This window comes from Dama dama, chromosome 14, assembly GCF_033118175.1.
Source record: "Dama dama isolate Ldn47 chromosome 14, ASM3311817v1, whole genome shotgun sequence".
NCBI lineage: Eukaryota > Metazoa > Chordata > Mammalia > Artiodactyla > Cervidae > Dama > Dama dama.
In genome coordinates, this window is record NC_083694.1 from 71,923,469 (window position 1) to 71,944,664 (window position 21,196).

At 36.1% G+C, this 21,196-nt stretch overlaps 1 protein-coding gene across 1 annotated transcript in view; it reads right to left on the reverse strand.

Annotated features, from left to right (window-relative positions):
* Nucleotides 1-25: 25 nt before the first annotated feature.
* Nucleotides 26-21,196, reverse strand: part of ZBTB41 (zinc finger and BTB domain containing 41) — a 33,646-nt gene continuing 12,475 nt past the window's right edge. Inside the window, exons 4-11 of the mRNA XM_061161071.1 lie at nucleotides 21,056-21,125; nucleotides 18,988-19,135; nucleotides 16,599-16,728; nucleotides 14,527-14,622; nucleotides 13,087-13,193; nucleotides 11,490-11,595; nucleotides 10,401-10,489; nucleotides 26-6,257 (exon numbers count right to left, since the gene is read on the reverse strand). Coding sequence (XP_061017054.1) covers nucleotides 5,602-6,257; nucleotides 10,401-10,489; nucleotides 11,490-11,595; nucleotides 13,087-13,193; nucleotides 14,527-14,622; nucleotides 16,599-16,728; nucleotides 18,988-19,135; nucleotides 21,056-21,125 — 1,402 coding nt within the window. The 3' untranslated portion in view covers nucleotides 26-5,601. The remainder of the gene's footprint in view (nucleotides 6,258-10,400; nucleotides 10,490-11,489; nucleotides 11,596-13,086; nucleotides 13,194-14,526; nucleotides 14,623-16,598; nucleotides 16,729-18,987; nucleotides 19,136-21,055; nucleotides 21,126-21,196) is intronic.

Genomic DNA, 21,196 nt, shown 5'->3' on the forward strand with positions numbered 1-21,196 from the left:
TGTGTTCAATAAAACCTAGACATGCTTTATTAGGACCAAAGAACTTTATTTAAATATCAAAACAACACAAAGAACTAATTCAGCATACAACACACTTCCTAGTCTTCACAGAGAACTGAATTTTTCTATAAAGACATTGGTATTCAGGAAACACAAGACAGTCAAAATATCTATAAAACTCACAAGATACTTTACACACAGTTGACAAAATAATGAATCTCGGTATTTTAGATTTTTCTTTGTAATTGCTTTTAAAAGTTCTAATGATTAAAAACAAAATTTAAGATTGGAGACTGGAAACAGGGTTCAAAGGCATTTCCACTTTAATGTACATCATAAATCTCATAATCCAAGTGCCCACCTCTGTGCTCATTTTTGGCAGCCTCACTCATCAGCTGTAATACAGTTTTATCCACAGGGATAAGAAAAGTCTGATTGTTAACAAGGAATAAAAATTGTGTAATCATAAAGCAGGAATACCAAGCAGGGTGAGATAACAATAAGTGTGCACATTCTTCATTCAAGACATATTTTACAATCTCTAGCAGTTATAAGAGCACCAAAATTACTTCTTTACCTAAGAAGTTAGGGGGAAAAAAGCAGAACAAAAAGACATATCCATTTTGTATAACCTCTATTCTCTGAATATAATTCTTATTTTCTCTTTATACGAATGGCTATAGAGGCTCAATTCAAACTATTTGGGGATTTTTCAACAGTCAAAGACTCAAGATCAATGCACAGCAAGTTGAAAGATGAAGAGTAAATACAGGGCAGATCCTCCTTCCACCAGCCCTTCCCCTCATCCTCCACGTGACCTACTGTTGTTACTTCTGCCTTCTTAAGGCCACTGCCAAAGAGGAAGCACAGAAAGCATGCTACTAGTCCAGAATAAAAGTACCTGAAGTAGAAATAATTTTTGAGGAAACAGGGAATGGTCCCCCCTCCCCAAAAATCCACTATAGACTTTACAGAGAGGAATGTGCAAAAGAAAGGGGAGGACCTAAAAACAATTGTCTGTGGTTCCTAGAAATTACTAGAAAATTATTCTCACATTATCCATTATTCAGCCTAATAGTAAGTGACATTTACCGTTAACACTATTACAGGTTTTAGAAATGCGACTTGCTCCTTATTAAAAAATACATTTTGAGTCATTTAAAATTTGGCACTGATCTTAGAATGATCCACGTATGACTTCAAAAGTCCTAATTTTTCCTGAGTTCATCAACTCAAGTTGTCAGTTGGCTAGGATGTTGCTGCTTTTTAGAGACTCATCTCAAACCATCACCTCTGGCTCAGTTTTAGGCAAACTGAGAAAAGAAGCTGCTTTTTAGAGCAGGGTGGTTTGGTAATGGATTATTCAGAAGAAAAGGTGGGAGATGGGAGGAGATGGAGAGGCAGACACACTGCTCATTTTACTTGTCAGATTCTTCTAGTGAGCATCTAGAGACAGGCCCAGGAGTGGCTTTGCAGTAACTAGAAAGGCCACAATAGTAAAGATTAAAAAAAAAATCATACTAGTACTTGATGCCAGTTTCCCTACAAAATTATAAAGCAATCTAAAAAAAAAAAAAAAAAAAAAAAAATACTGTTGCCTGACCAGCAGGCAACACAAACACAAGACTCATAACAATAACAAAACAACCACAATCGTTTATTAACCAGCACAATCTAGCCAGCAGAGTCAACTCCAAGCTACTACAAATTGCTACCTCGAACTGAAAAGGCACGAAGCATTCAATCCAGGGATGACTGGGCGTGGACGAAAGGACACTGTCACAGAGCTGACGCTCCACATCTGACTTTCCACCAATGATACAGCAGAATGATCTGCCAGAAGGGAACGCAAACTTACACGGACACACACCAGTTAATGGTGTCTTTAATTCGTTTGTCAATTGCAGAGTGAAAGCAATGAATGATATTTAAATACCTACTAGCCCTTAACTAATAGCTTATAGTCACTCACTCTGCAAAGATGTTTTGACAATTTTAAGGTTGACAGAAAATTATTAGTGTACCTACTTCATGATGTACCATCACTTTAAAGGAAGTCACTTAATAAAGCACCAGTTTAAAACCCTATTTTTGCTACTCCTCTTCAATAAATGACTAAGTTACTTAACAGTATGCAAAGATCACTGCCTTCATAGCTAGTGAAATCTTGCTGGCATGAAGAATAAACCCTAATCTTAAATGGTATTTTAGGCTGCAAAAAAATAGGTGGGGTTTGTTACAAAAAAATCTTCAGTTTGTCCTAAAAAAAATTCTAAGGCAAAATTATTTTAATAGTGTAGTGTAAAAAATAAGCTTAGTATTATTTAGCAATTAATAGTGTCCACTTAAAAGATAACATTCAATTAATTAAACTGAGGAAAACAGAGTATTCTTACTTGTAATTGGTTTGTCAGTATGACTATTCCCAGAGTATTTTCTTCTGTTCTTATTTCTAATACATATAAACACAAACACTTAATCTTAGTATTTAAACTAATGATTTTTTTTAGAAAATCCATAATCCTAGGACTTCAACTGTGCTTCTTTGGACAAATATTTATTCAAACAACAAAGAATTTAAATTCTTTTAAACTATTTTAAAACCTACTAAAAATCTTTGGCGCATTTAAGTAAAAATGGATTAGGTTAACAAATTTCTACATTTGATAAATTATTCAATTTACATAAGTGCTAACTGCTATCAGCTACAACATTAATTTAAAACAATAAATTATGCTCATAAAATAAAAAATTCTTTATGAGGCTGACCTTAGTTGCAAGATTCAAAATTTTAAGTATAGTTACAGAATTCATGGATTTTAGAGTTAATGGAGCATTTGTTCCAAATACTCCAAATCAAATGTGACAAACAGTTAACTGAAAAGAGCAGGCCTCATTTCATATTTTTTGTGCCAACTTCAAAAACTTATATATATACATTCAGTTTGCCCAAATCCATGAGGTTTTCACAACTGTAAGACTTCTTATACTCTGATTTGGAGATTAGAGGCAGCAGATTTGCTTGCCCGCTGAGACTATTTCTTCATAAGAATCATACCACCTACCTCCCAGACTGTTTTTAAGATTACATGAGAAAATGCAGTGCCTGGCACCTGGAGAGCATTCATTAATGCTCTATTTCTTCGCCTGTTAGTAGCTCTGCCACTTATTAACGATGCAGGCTTAACCTCAGATTCTTCATCTCTAACATGGGAATACAGCATGCCCTTTCTACTTCAGAGCTGGCTATGAGGTTTAAATGAGATAACTGTGAAAGCATTTTATAAAACAGTAAACTACTTTTCAAGTTTAAGTTATCTACAATAATAAGTAAATATAATTATGTTTCACCTTATATAAGAGATGTATTCAAGAAAAGTTCTATACTGTAAACCAATTCCTACAATCAAATTATATATTTAAAGCATTAGGAGATTATTATTAAAAGAACCCTAAAGTCAATACCTTCAAAAGCAAAGTATTCTTTTGAATGTGAAAATGCAACACCCTCTTTTTCTGCTACCGAACATATAATAATACCACACACATACACATATATACTATTTGCCTTTGTGTAAGTCCAAACTTTTCTACATTGTTTTATATTCAAGGCAGGGTACATTTTTAGAAATGATTTCTTTTCATCATAGTAAGTCTTTTAGTTAAAACTCTTGTAAGTCTTTATGATAAAAATCATAAAGAGATATGTTTTTAAAAGTCAGTTTGAAAGACAAAATAATAGTACCTCATATAGTCAAGTTCTATCATGTTAAGTACCCTAGACACAACATTTCCACACAAAAGTAAGAATGCTTTAAAAAGAATATTGATACATTGCTTGTATCTATCAGTCATAGGAGAATTATAACCAAACTTCAACAAATGAGGCAAAACTCAGGTTGGCTTTACTAGTTATATGAGCTACTTTGGTTAACTGCCCCAATTCTCAACTTTTTTTTTTTTTTTTTTAATTTCCTCTAGTCTGGTAAATATATTCCTGCAAAGTACCTTTATTTCTTAAGTGCTTCAGCAAACAAGTTTCCACATTATTAAGTGGTTAAAATTTTTCACTAAACTTCATTATTTTATTTGTGATTTTTTTTTCACAAGGGCTGGGCCAGACTTTACAGTTTACACAAAAAAAAGTGCTTAAAGCAATTAGGAGTGTAAACAAAACTGAAATAGAAAACTCTTAAAATTGCTATTTTCCAGTAGTTTACATAATGACATGCTAATAATAAATCAACCCTGCCTAGTCTTTAATCCTTCAAGCAGCTCCACTAGGAAACATCCTAGTTTAAGTTTAAATTGACTTCAGAGTATGGAAAGTGCACATCTTTAAGGTATTTCACAATTTTGACTGACTTTTTCCTCATTTAATTTTAATCAGTGAGGTTTTGCTCCAACTGCTATTTCCTTTTACCAAGTCCTCAACTTTTGTCTCATACAAAAATAAAAATTAAGGATAATCACAGACATTAGGGTTATGTGTAAAGCAAAAATAAAGATCTAAGTTACATGTATATTGGTATACAAGGAGTGGTTCCCTCTAATTAAAGTAAATAAACATTCAGTTCAGTTAGACAAGAATTTTATAATTTGTTTGGCACCAGCTCTAATCATTAAACAAAAATCTCTAGATTCTATTTCCCAGAGTTACAGCTGGTCAAGGTAAATGAGACCAAAAGTGGCTTGTTAACTGAATTTTAATTAGTTAGATGATGATATATGCTGATATACTGTTAATGTTTTTGAAATAAATGGCAAAATACAAACGGTAAACTTACTTTAAAAAATATCTAGTTAAAACTGCCATATTTTGCTTTTAACACATTTTCAACTTGTATATTTTACTGTCTACATCTGTATTTGCATTTCTTATTCATACTAATTGAAGCACAGGCAAAAACCTACCATTTGGATTAATTATTTCAGTTCTACATTTCATTTAACAAGCTAATCCTACATTAGTAAGCTTTCTGGTCTTGAGTCTGTCAAAAGACTAAAGAATAGTGATAAACTGAAATTATGGCCAGATGAAAAAACAACACAGATCTATCCCAAGACTTTCTTATAAATTCAAATTCCTAATTTCATTTCTTAAAAATCTGGAAGAAATAATCATGAAACTTAAGTCAGGATAAGGAACAGTTGCAATTATCAGTACACTCTTACATTCTTTCTTAAAGGCTACATGTTCCTTAACACTTGTTTGGAAGATGAGGAAAGGAGAAAAGAGGAATGAGACTAAAGGAGAATAAAAACTTCCACTGATGTTTAAAAACAAATACCCCCATAATGTCAACAGCTGATAGTTTTGAAAAGTTAAAGAGTTAAAAGTTAAAAATTAGCACTAAATAATTTTTTAAAAAAAAAATCACAAAATGTCCATTTCAAATATTATATACCTCAAAATGGGTCGAAATATTCAAATATGTTCAGTAAACAGAGATACATATTTTTCTTGATTGGAAAAGCTTCTGAGGACTTGAGAAACTAGAGAAAATGAAAAAATAGCAGCCCCACTAATTTAAAAGCCGTCAGCGCTAGGCCACCATTGCGCATAGCCACTGAAGAAGTCTGTGGAATGTTTGGATTTGCTCATGAATGGTGCTCACTGTTAGACATGTTTTGGACAGCAGTGGAGTTATCAAGGCCCAGTAACGTTCCGAGGTAAGACTGTTCTCTAGGATCCAGCATCTGTTCGGGTCGGACTGGGTGAACTATATTTGCAGGCTGAGGAGTAAGCGTGTATTTCTCCAGAAAAGCTAGGTCGGCGGCTCGAGGGTAATCGGCGGCCGGCGGCTGTGGTGACAAGATCTCGTGCGTGGGGGGCGGGAGGGTGGTGGTGTGGCGCACCAGGTCCCCCTGCGTGTCGGGCATCTGCACCGGGACCAGCGTCACGGGGACACACACCTCGGCAGGCACGTTCTGTAGCATGGTCTTGGCTTCCGACTGGTAGACTTTGGGCTGGTCCATGTATTGTTTTGTTTCTGTTTGAAAGATTTTATCATCGGATGAGTACTCTACCGGCAAGGATACAAGTTTTTCCTCAGAAGCACTGAGAGGATCATCGGGAGACTTTATGCCGTGAACGTGGTCAATGTGGTATTTCAGCTTGTCCTTCCGTTTAAATGTTGCATTACAGTGCTGACAATTGAAAGGCCGGGCATCAGAATGAATGACCAGGTGTTTTGTTAAAGTTTTCTTAATTCTAAAAGATTGATTGCAAATTTGACACTTGTATGGTTTTTCACCTGTTTGAACACAAATGAAATTAACTGTAAAATACATTCAGTTAAGACAATAATATTAATTAAGCAGTAAATTTTCCATGTGAATACTTACAAGAAATTAATAAAAGCAATTAATACATGCTATCACAAAGTGGAGACAGTATAGTAACTGGTAAAGAGAATGAAGTCAAACATCAGAAAGATCTGGGTTTGAATTCTAGCAGTACCACTTACCAGGCAAACCTGGAGCAAACTCCCCAACTTCCAAGCACAATTTCCTCACCTGTTAACAGTACCTGCCTCACAGACTTGGTGAAAGGACTGAAGGAGAAATGTACATAATAGTGCTTAGCATTATACTGGCTCACGGTGAGGACCTGATAAACTTAGGCTATTGGTACTAAGGCTTGCTCTCACTATAGCCCCTAAAGAAGTTGTAAAACTAGAGCATTTGATGCCTTCCTATCAAGAAGGATAAAAACTAAAACAGCAACTCTGATTAACCTGGGTCTTTGGATTGGAACAAGAAGTAGTAATACTGGTGTCTACAGCCTGAGATTAAAATAAGGAGAGTTGATCAGGATCTAGAATAGGGAAGCCAGTATTCGACTGTCCCTGAGTCAGATTCTCACACTGTAGTTGGAGACTTCCTACTATTCCTTCCTATTAACATTATAAATTCCTAAAGTAGCCAGGGTGGTTGGTTAATCCCCAAAAGGAATGATTTTGTTACCTTACATGGAGAGAGGGACTTTGAAGATATGATTAAGCCTAAAGACCCTGAAGTGGGGAGATTAACCAGGTAGGCCCAATCTAATCACACAGATCTTTAAAAGCGGTGATAACTGAAGATTAAGGGGTCAGACAGCTGTGACAAGAGGACTCAAACCCACACTGCTGGTTCTGAAAACAGGAAGAGGAGGCCGTGACTCAGGAAATGTGCCAGCCTCTGGAAGCCAGGAAGATCTCAACTTACGACTAGTTACAAAACTAAAACCTCAGTCCTACTCCTGGAAGTCAATAAATAATCCAACCGAGTGGGAACAGGCTCTTCCCTAGCAACTCCAGAAAGAAATGGAGCCCTACTAACACTGACATTTTAGCTTGGGTCATTCTTCTCACCTTATAGAGCTGTAACATCATAAGCTTGTACTGGAAGCCACTTTCATGAGAGATACACAAGACAAAGTGAACAGTCTAATATACATATAACCAGAGCCCCAGAAAGAAAACAGAGTATACTTCAGAAGCAGAATTTGAAAGAAAAAATGGCTGACAATCTTACTAAATGAAAGGCATAAAGTCATAGACGCAGTAAGTTCTACACATCTCAAAAAATACTAATACAAAAGAGAAAAAAAAGCACATCTGGGCACACTATAAAAAACTATCAAAAACAAATAAAAGAAAAATCTTAAGCAGCCAATTAAAAAGAAATTCCTTTTAACTGAGCAACAATAAGACTGACAGCATATTTTTCAACAAAAACTGGAGGTCAAAGAGGAAAAAATGACATTTAAAATATTAAAAGAAAAATAACCACTAACATAAATTCTACAGTCAGCCAAATGTTCTTCATAAAGTAAAAAGGATAAAAACATTTTCAGAAAATCAAAACCTAAAAGTATTTGGTGCCAGCAGATATGCACAAAAGGGAATTCTTCATGCAGAAAGAATATGATTCCAGGTCGAAGAATGGTAATGCAGGAAGGAGTGAAGAGTAAAAATAAATAATACAAGTTATTTAAAGCAAAATAACAAAACAATAATGTCTTATGTCATTTAAAGTATATGTAAAATTAAAACACATACAATGCATAAAGGGTGAGAGAGATGAGGTGTCCTAAGATCTCTGAATTGCCTGAAAGGGGATGATGAACTAACTTGAGATAGCATCTAATCATCTAAGAACACACATTGTGATCTACAGGTGACTACTAAAAGAATACTGAAAGAATATGCAATTAACAAACTAAGGGGAAAATGGGTAATAAAAATACTTCACAATTACAAGGAAGTGAAGACAAGGGAAAAAAGCATTAAGCAACAGAGGGGACAAATAGCACAATGACAGTTTTGGTAACTAATATTTTCTTGGAATGTGGTCACATTCTTTTTATTTATACCTTGTCTGTGGCTGCTTTCATGTTACCACAGAGAGCTGAGTGCTTGTGATCTGGAATGTTGGGCCCACAAAACCTTTAATGTTTACTATCTAGTCCTTTACCAAAAAAGTAGGTGGACCTCTGCTTCAAATGATTCCTCCATCTCATTTCATAACTTCCGTAAGTACTGTCTTAAAATCTGTAACAGAGCTCATTTCCCTAGTTTTCCATGGGCAGAGGCACTTGTCTCTGACTCTAACCAACTGTGAGATATCCAGAGATGAGAATTCCAAATCACTGGTTATCAAGTAATTACAACAAATCAATGTTTTAAAAAAACTTAATGCAGTTACAAAGCCAGCCCTTAATAACTCTCCTCTAGGTAATTCCTATAGTTTTAAAATTCTTAAATCGTCCGTGGTTTCAAATTAACTTTTAACTATCTCCTTCAAATCATGAGTTTATTAGGTGTATTATTTATAACTAGCATTGAGAATAGCATTAATATAGCTTCCTCATTTCTTACTCTTATTTATGTAACCCCCAAATTATGACTTTTTCATTTTCAGGGAGATGTACTTTTATGTTTAACACAGTACTGTATCAGCAACAAATTCCTTTTTCTATTTTAATTTTTAAAAAAGATTTGGCTGTGTCAAGTCTTAGCTGCAGCATGCAGGCTCCTAGATGCGGCATGCAGGACCCAGTTTGCTGGCCAGGGATCGAACCCAGGCCCCTTGCATGGGGACCACTTAACCACCAGACCCAGAGAAGTTCCAGTAATAGACTTTTTACTGTAACTCTATGCTATTAAAATTGCCCAAATTCAGTTATTTCCAATTCTCATTAAATATGAGAAATATGAAATAAATTATTTTCCCTTCCAGAACAGCAAATTGACAAATTCCAACCTAAATATAAAGCAAACAACCATAAATGTATTAATAGATTTCTTTCTTAAAAAGAAGGAAAAGAAAGATAGCACTAAGTCAGGTCTAACTCTTGCGATCCCATGAACTGTAGCCCACTAGGCTCCTCCGTCCATGGGATTCTCCAGGTAAGAATACTGGAGTGGGTTGCCATTTCCTTCTCCAGGGAATCTTCCCAACCCAGGAAATGAACCCAGGTCTCCCATATTGCAGGCACATGCTTTACCGACTAAGTGGGAAGCCCAAAAAGAAGGAAAGAAAGCTTTAAAAATAATTCATTTACATGAGAAGTAAAACAAGAACTATGACAACTTATAGGAAAAAAATCCAACAATCTATGTTTCAAAATATGGTAGAATTGCCAAAGGAAAAAAGGAAAGATTTAGAAAATGATAAGTCCTAGAAAGGGCTTCCCTGATAGCTCAGTTGATTAAGAATCCGTCTGCAATGCAGGAGACCCCATTTCGATTCCTGGGTCGGGAAGATCCCCTGGAGAAGGGAAAGGGTACCCACTCCAGTATTCTGGCCTGGAGAATTCCATGGACGGTATAGTTCATGGGGTCGCGAAGAGTTGGACACGACTTAGCAACTTTCATTTTCACTTTCAAGTCCTAGAAAGCAGCTAAAGTGAATCATTCTACTACAACTACCTATACATCACAACTGAGTATGTAAAAAGGAAAACCATACAATGGTTGATTTGATAAGCAATAGCAAGGTCATATCTGAATTATTCTTTTAAAAGATAAGGAAATAAAATAAATGTCTTCATACAGCCATGCAGATATAGAGGAACCATAAAAAACCAGGAAAGGAGAAAATGAGAACTGAAAGTTAAATAAATTCCCTATGGAAAAAATGTTCCCAAATTCTACAAAATAATATTCAAAAGTATTGAAGCTTACATAATATGGGACAGAATGATCAGACTAATGCCCATTCATGACACCAATTTTAATAAGTAAAAATTTTACTGGCAGTTTAAAAACCAATTTCACCAAGAACAACAAAGTATAAACATCCATTTATCACTTCTGAATAACTACACTATATATATATATATTTATATATATATATATTTATATATATATATTTATATATATATATATAAAATATCCATTAGGTTTTACCTGAATGTGTCCGAAAATGCATTTCCAGACTTGATTTGCCTTTAAAAATTTTCTTACAAACATCACATTGATGAAAGGTTGCTTTATATCTAAGAAAAGAAAAGATTTGAGTGTTTTAATAGTGAAAATAAGTTATAACTTCATACATAACTGTCTCATTATTAAAGCAGAGAACGCCAAATGAACACGGAAATACTTTTTAAGCATCAACCTTAACTCTGGTTCTTCCTCCTCTAGTTATATTCAACAAATAATCTATAAAAAGATATCTTTAGATTTTCAACTTTAAACCACTTTAAGCTTTAAATCATCAAACTTTTATATTATTATTTTCTACTTAAAAATGAGAAGGAAAAATCATACGGACCAAAAAAAAAAAATCAATGAGATGGGTAAGTGGGGGTTGACTACAAAAGTGCACCGTGGAAATGATCATAAGGCTCCACTCCAGACCCACTCCTAGCAGCCCATGCAGAACATGTAAGAGATATATTCTGGTTCCATGATTATCTAGGTCAGCATTACACTGAGTTTCCTGACACCTTAGACCATTTGCTCCAAATACCTACTCCAAGAACATGAATTCTTGTAACATCTCATACTCACACAATCCAAGTTATCAAGCCTGGATATCTAAATTGTATTAAAAAGTTGATGTTCAAAGGAAGTACATGCCTCGTTCCAATAAAGTACCATTTATCAGTGTCATTAAAGGGATCTAAATTCTGACAACAGCTTCCAATAATTGCTGTCATATTAAGTACAAAATGTAGGCAATATGTTCATTTATACTTAGCTCTCCAAGAGCTACTGCAACCAAATATAAATGAAATCCCCAAAGAATGCCACAATTTTATATTAGTCATTCACTTCAATGTCTACCATCTCCTAGTGTTTGAATCAACTGAAAACAAGTATGAAAAATTATGCTACATTCAATTCCTTTACATCTGCAGAGAAGCTAGATAAGCTGGAGAAAGGTCACTGATTAACCTATCCTTGATTAAATAAAAACACTATGAGACAACTTTTCTCCAACCTCGCTTTATCCAAGGTAATGATGATGAGAAACTTTGCCTTTTCACTTACTTTTGCCACACCTTCTCTCCAAGGTGTACACTTTTATAATGGACAGTGAGATGATCCCTACGGCCAAAGCATTTTCCACATTCTTCACACTGATGAGCCTTCTCACCTTAAAGACCCAAATATTTAAAAAAAAAAAAAAAAAAGACCCAAATAGTTTTGTTATAATATGCATGCCAATCTTTTTTATCCCCAGAAACAAATTATCCAGCAGCAAGATACCATGGTAGAAAATAGATACCAGAAAGGTAAAGCCACCCTTTATCTGGGCTGTTTGCCTCATATTAATACTCAAATTTATCTTTCTTCAGTGACTCTGTACTTATTCTTAGGAATGTGAATCCTCCTCCCCAGTTGGAGAAGGAATCAGTAGCCTTTCGCTGCAGACTTCAAATCTTGACTTTCAGTGTAACAGGGTAAGATAATGAAAGGACTTCAAAACTCAGGATTTTTTTTTTAGGAATATATAAGTCTGGATATCAAACACCTCAAATGAACATACAATAAATCAAGATGAGGCTGTCTTACTTTTTATAAAAAAGGACCTGAACATTTTCAGATCTTTATACTTTACTTTTAAAGATTTTTCATCTGTGGGGATTTCTTACATTTGCAATGAGCCAAAATACAAACATAAAGGAAAATTCTAGATGAGTCCAATTTGTCACCTCTATTCTTATATTCAATTACAAAGACCTGCTCTTTAAAAATCAGTCTCATCAGCCGTGTGCCATCAAACCATGTGACTTCTAGAATCAGAAATTTAAAATTCTCCTGAAAATAGAAATGCATAATTCCAATGAAAAAGTTATCAGACCTTTAGCATCTATTAAAGATGGTAATAACAACTGCAACCTGCCTCATTGGGATCATTTAAGAAAACGTTACATCTGCTGTACACTTTCCATTTAAATTATGTTTAAAATAATAATAATAATCACCTGTTCTACTGGGCTCAGAGAGATGGCTCTTTCTCATCATTGTGCTCATAAAGGTGGCTCTCTTAGCACTTCCTGAACATCAATCTGAGAGGAAAATATGAAAGAAATCCCCAGAGTATAAAAATAACAAATACAGAATAAAGATCTGAAATTGATCAGGTCTATTAAGGTGCTCTTCCGAAGATAGGGTTTCAAAAATTCACTGGTACATAAACTTTCCAATACCCCAATTACAATAACACTCTTGAAGGATCTAAGTTTTGCTAGCTTCTTTCAAATCCAATTAAAATGAGAAATATAATCTTGACTTCTTCATTCAAAAAAGTGCCAATGGTAATTACTGCACATATCCACATAATATGCAAAATGCAAATTTTGAGAATCTGATTAAAACAAATTTTAAAAGTCAGTTTGTGATCATAAAGGGTAACCAAATGATTAAAAATTACAGAGACCAAAAAAACATGTCACAAAATTATGTCTCTTTTTAAAAAGATGCTTAAAAAAACTTAAAAAGATGCTTTTTAAAAATAGCTTTTATAATCAGCATTGTTTACAAAGGGGTGACCAAATATACCAAGTTATTTAAATTACAGCCAGCACAATCATGGTGTGGTTTTTCAGGTGCTCTGGAAAAATCATTACAAAATGAGCCTCACCTGAATGTATCTTCTTGTGCTTCGTAAGGTGATCATGACGAATGAACGTTTTCCCACATTCATCACACTCATATCTTTTATCATCATGATGTACTCGTAAGTGAAGTCTATAAAGAAAAAAAAAATGAAGCCCATTGACACTGGTGACAAGGAAGGAGAAAAACTTGATTAACTTTCAATAACGAGAGCTGGGCTGCTACTCAACCACGCTCACCCATCATTATTTGCTCCATTTCTGACTTCTAGGGGCCTTCCCACTTCACACCTGACTCCAGGGCTCCCACTCAGCTGTTTTTGGGCTGCACTTCAACATCTGCACAGACTCCACTACCTCTGGATGATATTCCTTCCTGATGTTAGGCTCCTAACCTGCTTCTGGGAACCTACCGGACGTCCAGGGGTGTCAGCCGGTGTTGCAGGACTGAATGGGACGGAATCAGAATCGACAAACAAGGTAAGTGCACATGCGACGGATGTGTGATGATAGCAAATCACTAAGAATCAGTCCTATTCTGGACAACTGAACCACTTACGCACTGACAACTGAGAACTTAGCAAAGCCGATAGGGAATCAGCTTTCTGACAGTCACACATCACTACTTTCCTTCACACCAACCAAATAAAGTGTGGCTCATTTTATAATCACCCAGAAACAGATTATAAAAGGTTATCATAGATAACAATTAGGATTCATTTAACTTGAGCTATTTTTATCCCCACAATATTCCATCTGTATACATCCTAGTGAAATGAACAGCCTTTCCATTCAAGCTGTCAAAACAGGTGTTGATTCTGCTATGACTAAAATCAGTAAAATCAGCATTCTGTTTAAACTTAAAAACAGGAAATAATAAATAGTGTAAAAACTAAAATCCTGAGAACACTGATAAGATTTAAAATTGTATACATATTTCACAATAAGTAGTCATCTATTATTTATTCATTTAAAAACAACTTTTCATAAATTGCAAAAGTAGTCAGCATTCAGCTGTAAAAATAATCACTTAAGTTACAACTTATTTTCAGAAAAGTTTCTAAAATTGAGAATCCTCGAGTTTTCAATTTTGTCATATTTTTGTAACAAAAACATTCTTTGATAATTAGGACTGAAAAAATACACCAACTTTAGAACTCCAGAGTTTTCACGAATTTTAATTCAAAGAAAAGTAATGAAATATTTAAATAAAAATGACTCAGTAGAGCATTACTCTTAGTGATAAGGAAATATATTAACATTTCATTCTACAGAATGAAGACAATATTAAAAGGCATAAAGAAAAGGCAAAAGTCTATAAAGTTTTCTGCACAGCTTTGCTTCATCGCAAACGTCAAAACATGTCTTAATTCATCAAAAAACTAACACAATGTTAAGAAAAGAGAGTATAAAATGGAAATAGAATTTTATCTTACTTAATATAGGGGGAAAATGGCTTGACCTACCTGTATGAGCTTCCATGACGAAAACTTTGTCCACAGATACTACAGAGATGAGGCTTTTCTCCACTATGGATTCTCAAATGTTCTTTCAAAGTAGTTCTGTATTTTAAAAAAAAAGTATACCTACAAATATGCAACTACAGATTTCTTAATGCCAACCTAATACAGAAACAAAGATTTCTAGAAAGCTTACTAGAAAGTTGTTAAAGCTAACATGTCAACTGTTCCCCTTTTCCTACAACATTTCTGCTTTTTATTGGATTAGTTGCACCAGTATACAAACATGTTTATTATGTCTCTCTTCTTAAAAAAAGCAAATAATTTAGCTTTGGCTTCCTTTGCTAGTGGTTTGCTCAAAGATTTAATATATAGCTTATGTAAACTTCTAAGACATACAAATGAAAAATGCTCAATTGTCACTACTGAATTTTAGTGACAATTCAGTAAAACTGATGTTAAATTTTAGTGGATAGAGTTTAACAATATATAAGAAATCCAGTTTATCAGTACTATTCCTTTCCAATATGTGCTCACAACTTATTAAAGTAATGTTTTAAGCCAGAGAAAACTTCACAGACAATTGCCATTTCCAGATGGCAATGTTACACAGGGAAACCATGTAAAGGATATTAATTGTTGCCAGTCCTAAATCCTCCAGTCCTACCAACCGTGGAGGGTCACTGTGTCGCCACTGTTATATTACAGCTCTAACATTCAGAGATTCCCCACACACATAAACTAAAGGACGAGGAAGGGCAGACAAAGTTATCTTGAGGGGAAAGAAAGGAAAGCACGGTATGTCTGACCATGGCAGGCCTCTGCCTGTCACGACCATTGGTTTTATTTCAGCCCCACGTCCCGTGGGCATGAAGGTGAATGTGAACTGGAGGCAGAGCTCCAGCAGTAGGGGGTCTCCCCCACCAAGCCCACCAACACCAGGAAAACTATTCCTAGACCCTAACAGGTAAAAAGATGGAAAGGCTGTTTTCCTTCTCAGTTTGTTTGTTTTTTATTTCTACAGAAAGACCTTTAAGGGAAAAAATAATTTATAATGTATAAGATATACTTTATGTTTTACTAACCTCATAAGTACAACTTTTCATATAAATGTAGCATACTGAGTTTCCTGCCGTTGTACCCATTTGTTCTTTGAGGAAAGTGTCACTTCAATGGTTTTAAAATAATGAACTTCTCTATACTGGAGAGTAGTAATACGCACACGGTTTAAGAAGAGTGTGGTATGCAGGATGAGGCAGAGAACACTCCGTCACTACAACACTTTCACGTGCTCTCCTTGGTCTCCTCTCCCACACGTCCCTCCCAGAAACAGCGGTGTCAGTCAGTCTTCCTGTCTTTGTTTACTGCCCGTGTAGCACACATCACTAAGCAGCACATCGTACTGTGCCGTGTCTGGCGCTCCCTGCTGTGTCCCACTGTGTGACCCCACGCAGTTCTGCCCCTGCGGGAGGGTGGCTGTCCAGCAGCAGGCCTGGTTGGGGACAGAGGAGAACCCACGGCTCTGACTTCACTTGTAGAGCAGTTCTGACTCTCCTGCTCCTTACTCCGCCTGCCCTTCACCCTGGTTCCAGAGGCCTCTGGGCCCGCCGGCTCCCACACCTTCTGTGGACGCTGCAAGGAGACAAGGCTCTCCATTTCTCCATAACGGCTCTGGTATCTGTCTTCCTCAGACCTGCTAGGTCAGTTCCCACTGATACTGCTTTTGAGCCTCCAAACCTGGGCTGCTCTTGTTGCTGTCCTGTCTCACTGTCTTTGTAGCTTATGTCTTCAAAATGAATGAATGAATGAATGATTGAACAAACAACCTTTAATTTATATTTAGTGGGGTTCCAGAAAGAGACAAAATGATGTCTCTTGTTAAATTCACCATCTAAATTTGAAAATCCTGACTTCACATCACCTTCCGTAACATTTTATGTAATTTCTTTTATCCTTAAGTTTCAAATTAAAGCATAATTCAAGTATCTTATGTTACCTTAAACTTTGTAAAATATATTCATTGATCATTTCTACATAACAGTACTGGGATTTTTCTGGGTATTTAGATAATTCCTCACCTTTCTCGTACTGATTTTCCACAGATAAAGCAAGTCCATTTTCTCTTTCCACCATGGGTACACTCTATATGGCGTTTCAAATTTCCAGTGTCATTAAACTGGCGACCACATATATCACATGGGAAAGGACCTACAAAGGAAGAAATAGTTTGCATCTAAAGTTTAAAAACAGATACTAAGTTAAATTTAATACCTGTGTTATAAATTCATACCTCCCACTACCAGTGCACATGTAACACAACCAATTATCTATTTATAGTTTTCTCTTTCCTTCTATTTAGTCCCAGCAGACAGGGTACATCTCTAGATCTCCAGAGATGAGTATGGCACCAGGCATCTGGAAGAATAAATGCTGAATAAACCAATGGGTTCATAAACTGAAATGGCCGACTCCTAGCTTGAAATGAAACTGGGTCAAAGTAAAAAATGCTAACTACCAAATTTTGGGGGGGGAAAGAGGTAATAAGAAACTTTCAAAGAATAAACAGAGGACTTAAAAGAGCTCATGGTTTGGAAATATACTGTTGCTCCTTATAACCAAAAACATGTAATGATATTGTCTAGACTGAAAATACTGTGGTACATTTCTGCTTAGTCTTACAAAATTAAGCACAAATTTCTTACAGTAATATTGACCTTTAACTGGATTCAAAACGTCACCATGATTTTACCAAATAAATGACTGGAGAGAAGACAATTCTACTGAAGGGCAAACCAAAAGGTAGACAAAGGATGTGTGAAAAAGTATGGTGTGCTTGCTGTGTGTGCCCTGCCCACTGAACCCCACACCCTGAAGAATCTGCAATTTCAACCAACTCCAGACAGAAAATATTTGAAAACAATTCCATAAAGTTCCAAAGAGCAAAACTTGAATTTGCCAGGCCCTGGCAACCATTTACATAGTATCTATATTGTATTTTGTTGTTGTTTACATGCTAAGTCATGTCTGACTCTTTTATGAGCCCAAGAACTGTAGACTGTCAGGCTCCTCTGTCCATGGGATTTCCCCAGGCAAGAATACCAGCGTGGGTTGCCATTTCCTTCTCCAAGGCATCCTCCTAACCCAGGGATCGAACCTGGGTATCCTGCTCGGCAGGCAGATTCTTTACCACTGAGCTACCAGGGAAAACCCACATTGTATTTACAACTATTTAAATAGCATTTACATTGTATTAGGTATTGTAAGTAATCAAAAGATGATTTAAAGCATGCAGGGGGATTTGCACGTTATATGCAAATATTACCCCACTTTATATGAGAGACTTGGGCATCCTCAGATTTGGGTGTCTGGGGAGGTCTTGGAACTAACCCCCACGGATACTGAGGGGCAACTGTATTCCTCATTGTGCACAGAGAGCCTTGAAAATATTTGAAGACAGCTGTTCTGTCTCTCTTTCCCAAATAAAATATTTCAAGGTCCTTCAAAAGTTTTTCAGATGACATGATCTTAAGGCCCTATGTTGCCATAATTACCCACCTCTGGAATATATGTCAATATCCATCCTGACTGTGGTATCCATAAATGAATGCGATGTTCCAGATCAATTTAAAATCAGTGAGATGATGACCCTCCTAATTCTGAACAGTATGTTTTCACTAATGTAGCTTAAAACTACAGTTGCTTTTGTCAGTCATATGACATTACTGGTTCGGACAGTATCTAAAAAGCCTCTGCTACTAATAAGCCCGTCTGAAAACTGAGGCATCTGGATTCTACCATTTTACAGCTCTGCAACTCCCAATGACTGGAAGTCAGATCATTCCCGTATGGACAACTTTGTATTTATTCATAATTAATTTTAACTTAATTTGTTCTAACTTTTTTTGACAGTGGATTTTTTTTTACATTTTTATTTTCTGCTACCAGTCCCCCTGCGAGCTTTATGTCATGCTGCATTATTGATGAAACCTGAAGTATATGATCTTTTATCCAAGTTGTCAATAAAAACAGTGAATAGGACAGGGAAAAGGCTACTTGGATGATGATAATTCATAACTGGGATTAAACTGTCATAAATGTACCTATCTGGAACACAAGTCTCCACTGTGGCCACAAGCAGGAGGGAGAGAACTCAGCAAATACAGCACTGCATTCCAAGTACACTAAGTTTACTGCACTCTCTGAAAAATGAGGGTTTTCTAAAACAAACAAAAATGCATACCCCAGGCACTCACAAACCTATCCGACAATCAACTGTGAATAAATGCAGTTCTGACCACGAACACACCTGCCACCAAAAAACAAAACAAACCCAGTGTGTACTCATCTCCAAGAACCCCACCCCACTCCACGAGTTCCTCTGCTAAGTGGCCCCACAGGAGCAGTCTCCCCAGCAAAACGTGCTCACCAACAGTGGCTGTGATGCTCCTAGAAAAGTAACCTGCTTACCCAGATGGAACTTTTCTTGATGTTTCAACCGTGCAAATCGTGATTTGAAATGTTCTTCACAATAGGTGCACTTAAAAGGTTTGTCTTGAGAATGGAGAATCATATGTTCCTCCAAGTGCGGTCTTCGAGTAAAAGATTTCTTACAAATCTAAAGGAAAATGCACATAAAATGTGAGGGAACGTGACTCTAAAATAAAAATATAAAGCTTTGATGATAAAAAAAACATATAAATTTAAGTAGTTAGAAATTTCTCCCAAAGGAAAATTACCAAAAGTATAATCAACTGATTGTACAGAAAAAAAGAATGCCTTGAGGAATTATGTGTGCTGTGCTTAGTCGCTCAGTCCTGTCATGACGCTTTGCAACCCCATGGACTGCAACCTGCCAGGCTCCTCTGTCCATGAGGATTCTCCAGGCAAGAATACTAGAGTGGGTTGCCATACCCTCCTCCAGGGGATCTTCCCAATCCAGGGTTTGAATGAACCCAGGTCTCCACATTGCAGGCAGATTCTTTACCGACTGAGCCACCAAGGAAGCCCCAGAGGAATTATAGCAAGAAATTATTTTAAATTAGTACTAAAGGTATTTCAACATCTTACATTTCTAATAGGCTAATTCCTCAGATTATACAGTAATCTTAATCCTGGTCAACATTTCTAAATTCATTAACTGTATATTTGAGAATTAATTATATGTCATACTAGCCATTTATTTGATTAGGAATTGGAATAAAAAAACCTCACAAAAATTACTTAAAAGTTTATCTCTTAAAGTGGTCAGAAAGAATAGACACAACTTTTTAAACAATCTGGTAGACATCAAATTTAGAAAGCGGGGTGGGGGGACAGGTTGCTGTAATAACAACACATGTGCAATACACCAGGTGTAACAACATGGCATGTACTAAACATCAACTGGAACACAGCATGTACTATATACCAGGCACAAAGCTAAGTGATTCTCACAACAAACCTAGGAGGTAGATACAATTATTATCATTTTACATGTGAGAATGATAAAACTCAGTAAGGTAAGAAAACCATCTTATAATAAGATCCAAATAATTAACTTCAGTTCCTAGAAGCTGAGATCAGAGAAATGGTGAGAACGCTGTCATACACATAAACTGAAGCCTCAGACTAAAGAAGACAAAATGATGGCTGGTGACTCATTTAAACAGTATTTACCTATTTAATGAAAAACTACTTTAGAGGGTATGGAAGAATAAAAAATACCTACAAATTCATTGCTTCTCCTATCATTGTAAAATGGAGACTGATTCCACTTCCCTGAAATTTTCCCTAGCTGGAGTGGCTTGTGTGACCAACAGAACATGCTAGAAGTGGTGCTCTGAGACTTCCAAAGTGAGGCCGTAAAAAGCCTGATACTGTTCACCTCAGCTTCCCGGAACACTCTTTCCCTCCTGGAGCCCAGGTGCCATACTGGAAGGAAGCTCAAGCAGCCCCAGGAAGCGGCCCCAGCCAGCGGCCGGGCAAAGCTCCCAGCTACAGACCAACACCAGCTTCCGGCCTGGTGAATGAGGCGCTTTGGGAGCAGCTCCAGACCAGACCAGACAGACCACCTATCAGCTGAAAACGACTGAGTGACTTCAGCTGGAACCATGTGGAACAGAAGAATTACCTAGCAAAATCCTGCCCCACTGCTATTACTGACCCACAAAATGATGAGATGAAAATGAAACAGTAATTTAAGGCCACTAAGTTTTCAGGTGGTTTGACATATAGCAACTGATAATCAGAAGTGGAGGGAAAATTCTAACATTTTATATTGTATGCAACAGTAATGTCACGGTTTATATAGGCAGCTATAGAAACATGTTATAGTGGTTACAACAAAGATAAAATCTAGGATTTCTATTTTCCAGGTCCATCATCCAAAAAGTAACTCATACCAGGCTTGATTTGCAAAAATATTAGGATAACACTGTATAAAAGATTCTAAAAGTGATATAAGCTAAGTTTATATTACTTTAAAATTTAATTACTTTCACAAAAGTTCACACTACATTTAATTTGAGGTTTTCTACTACAAATTAAAATCTCTTACATCACATTTCCAACTTTCACTCTTAGTCTTCTTAATGGAAATAAATTCCTGTGCATTTTCAGGATGAAATCTACAAGAAAAAAAATTAAAAGACTGTTAGGAAAAGATGATATTAGTTAAGTCAGTACTCTATTTGACATG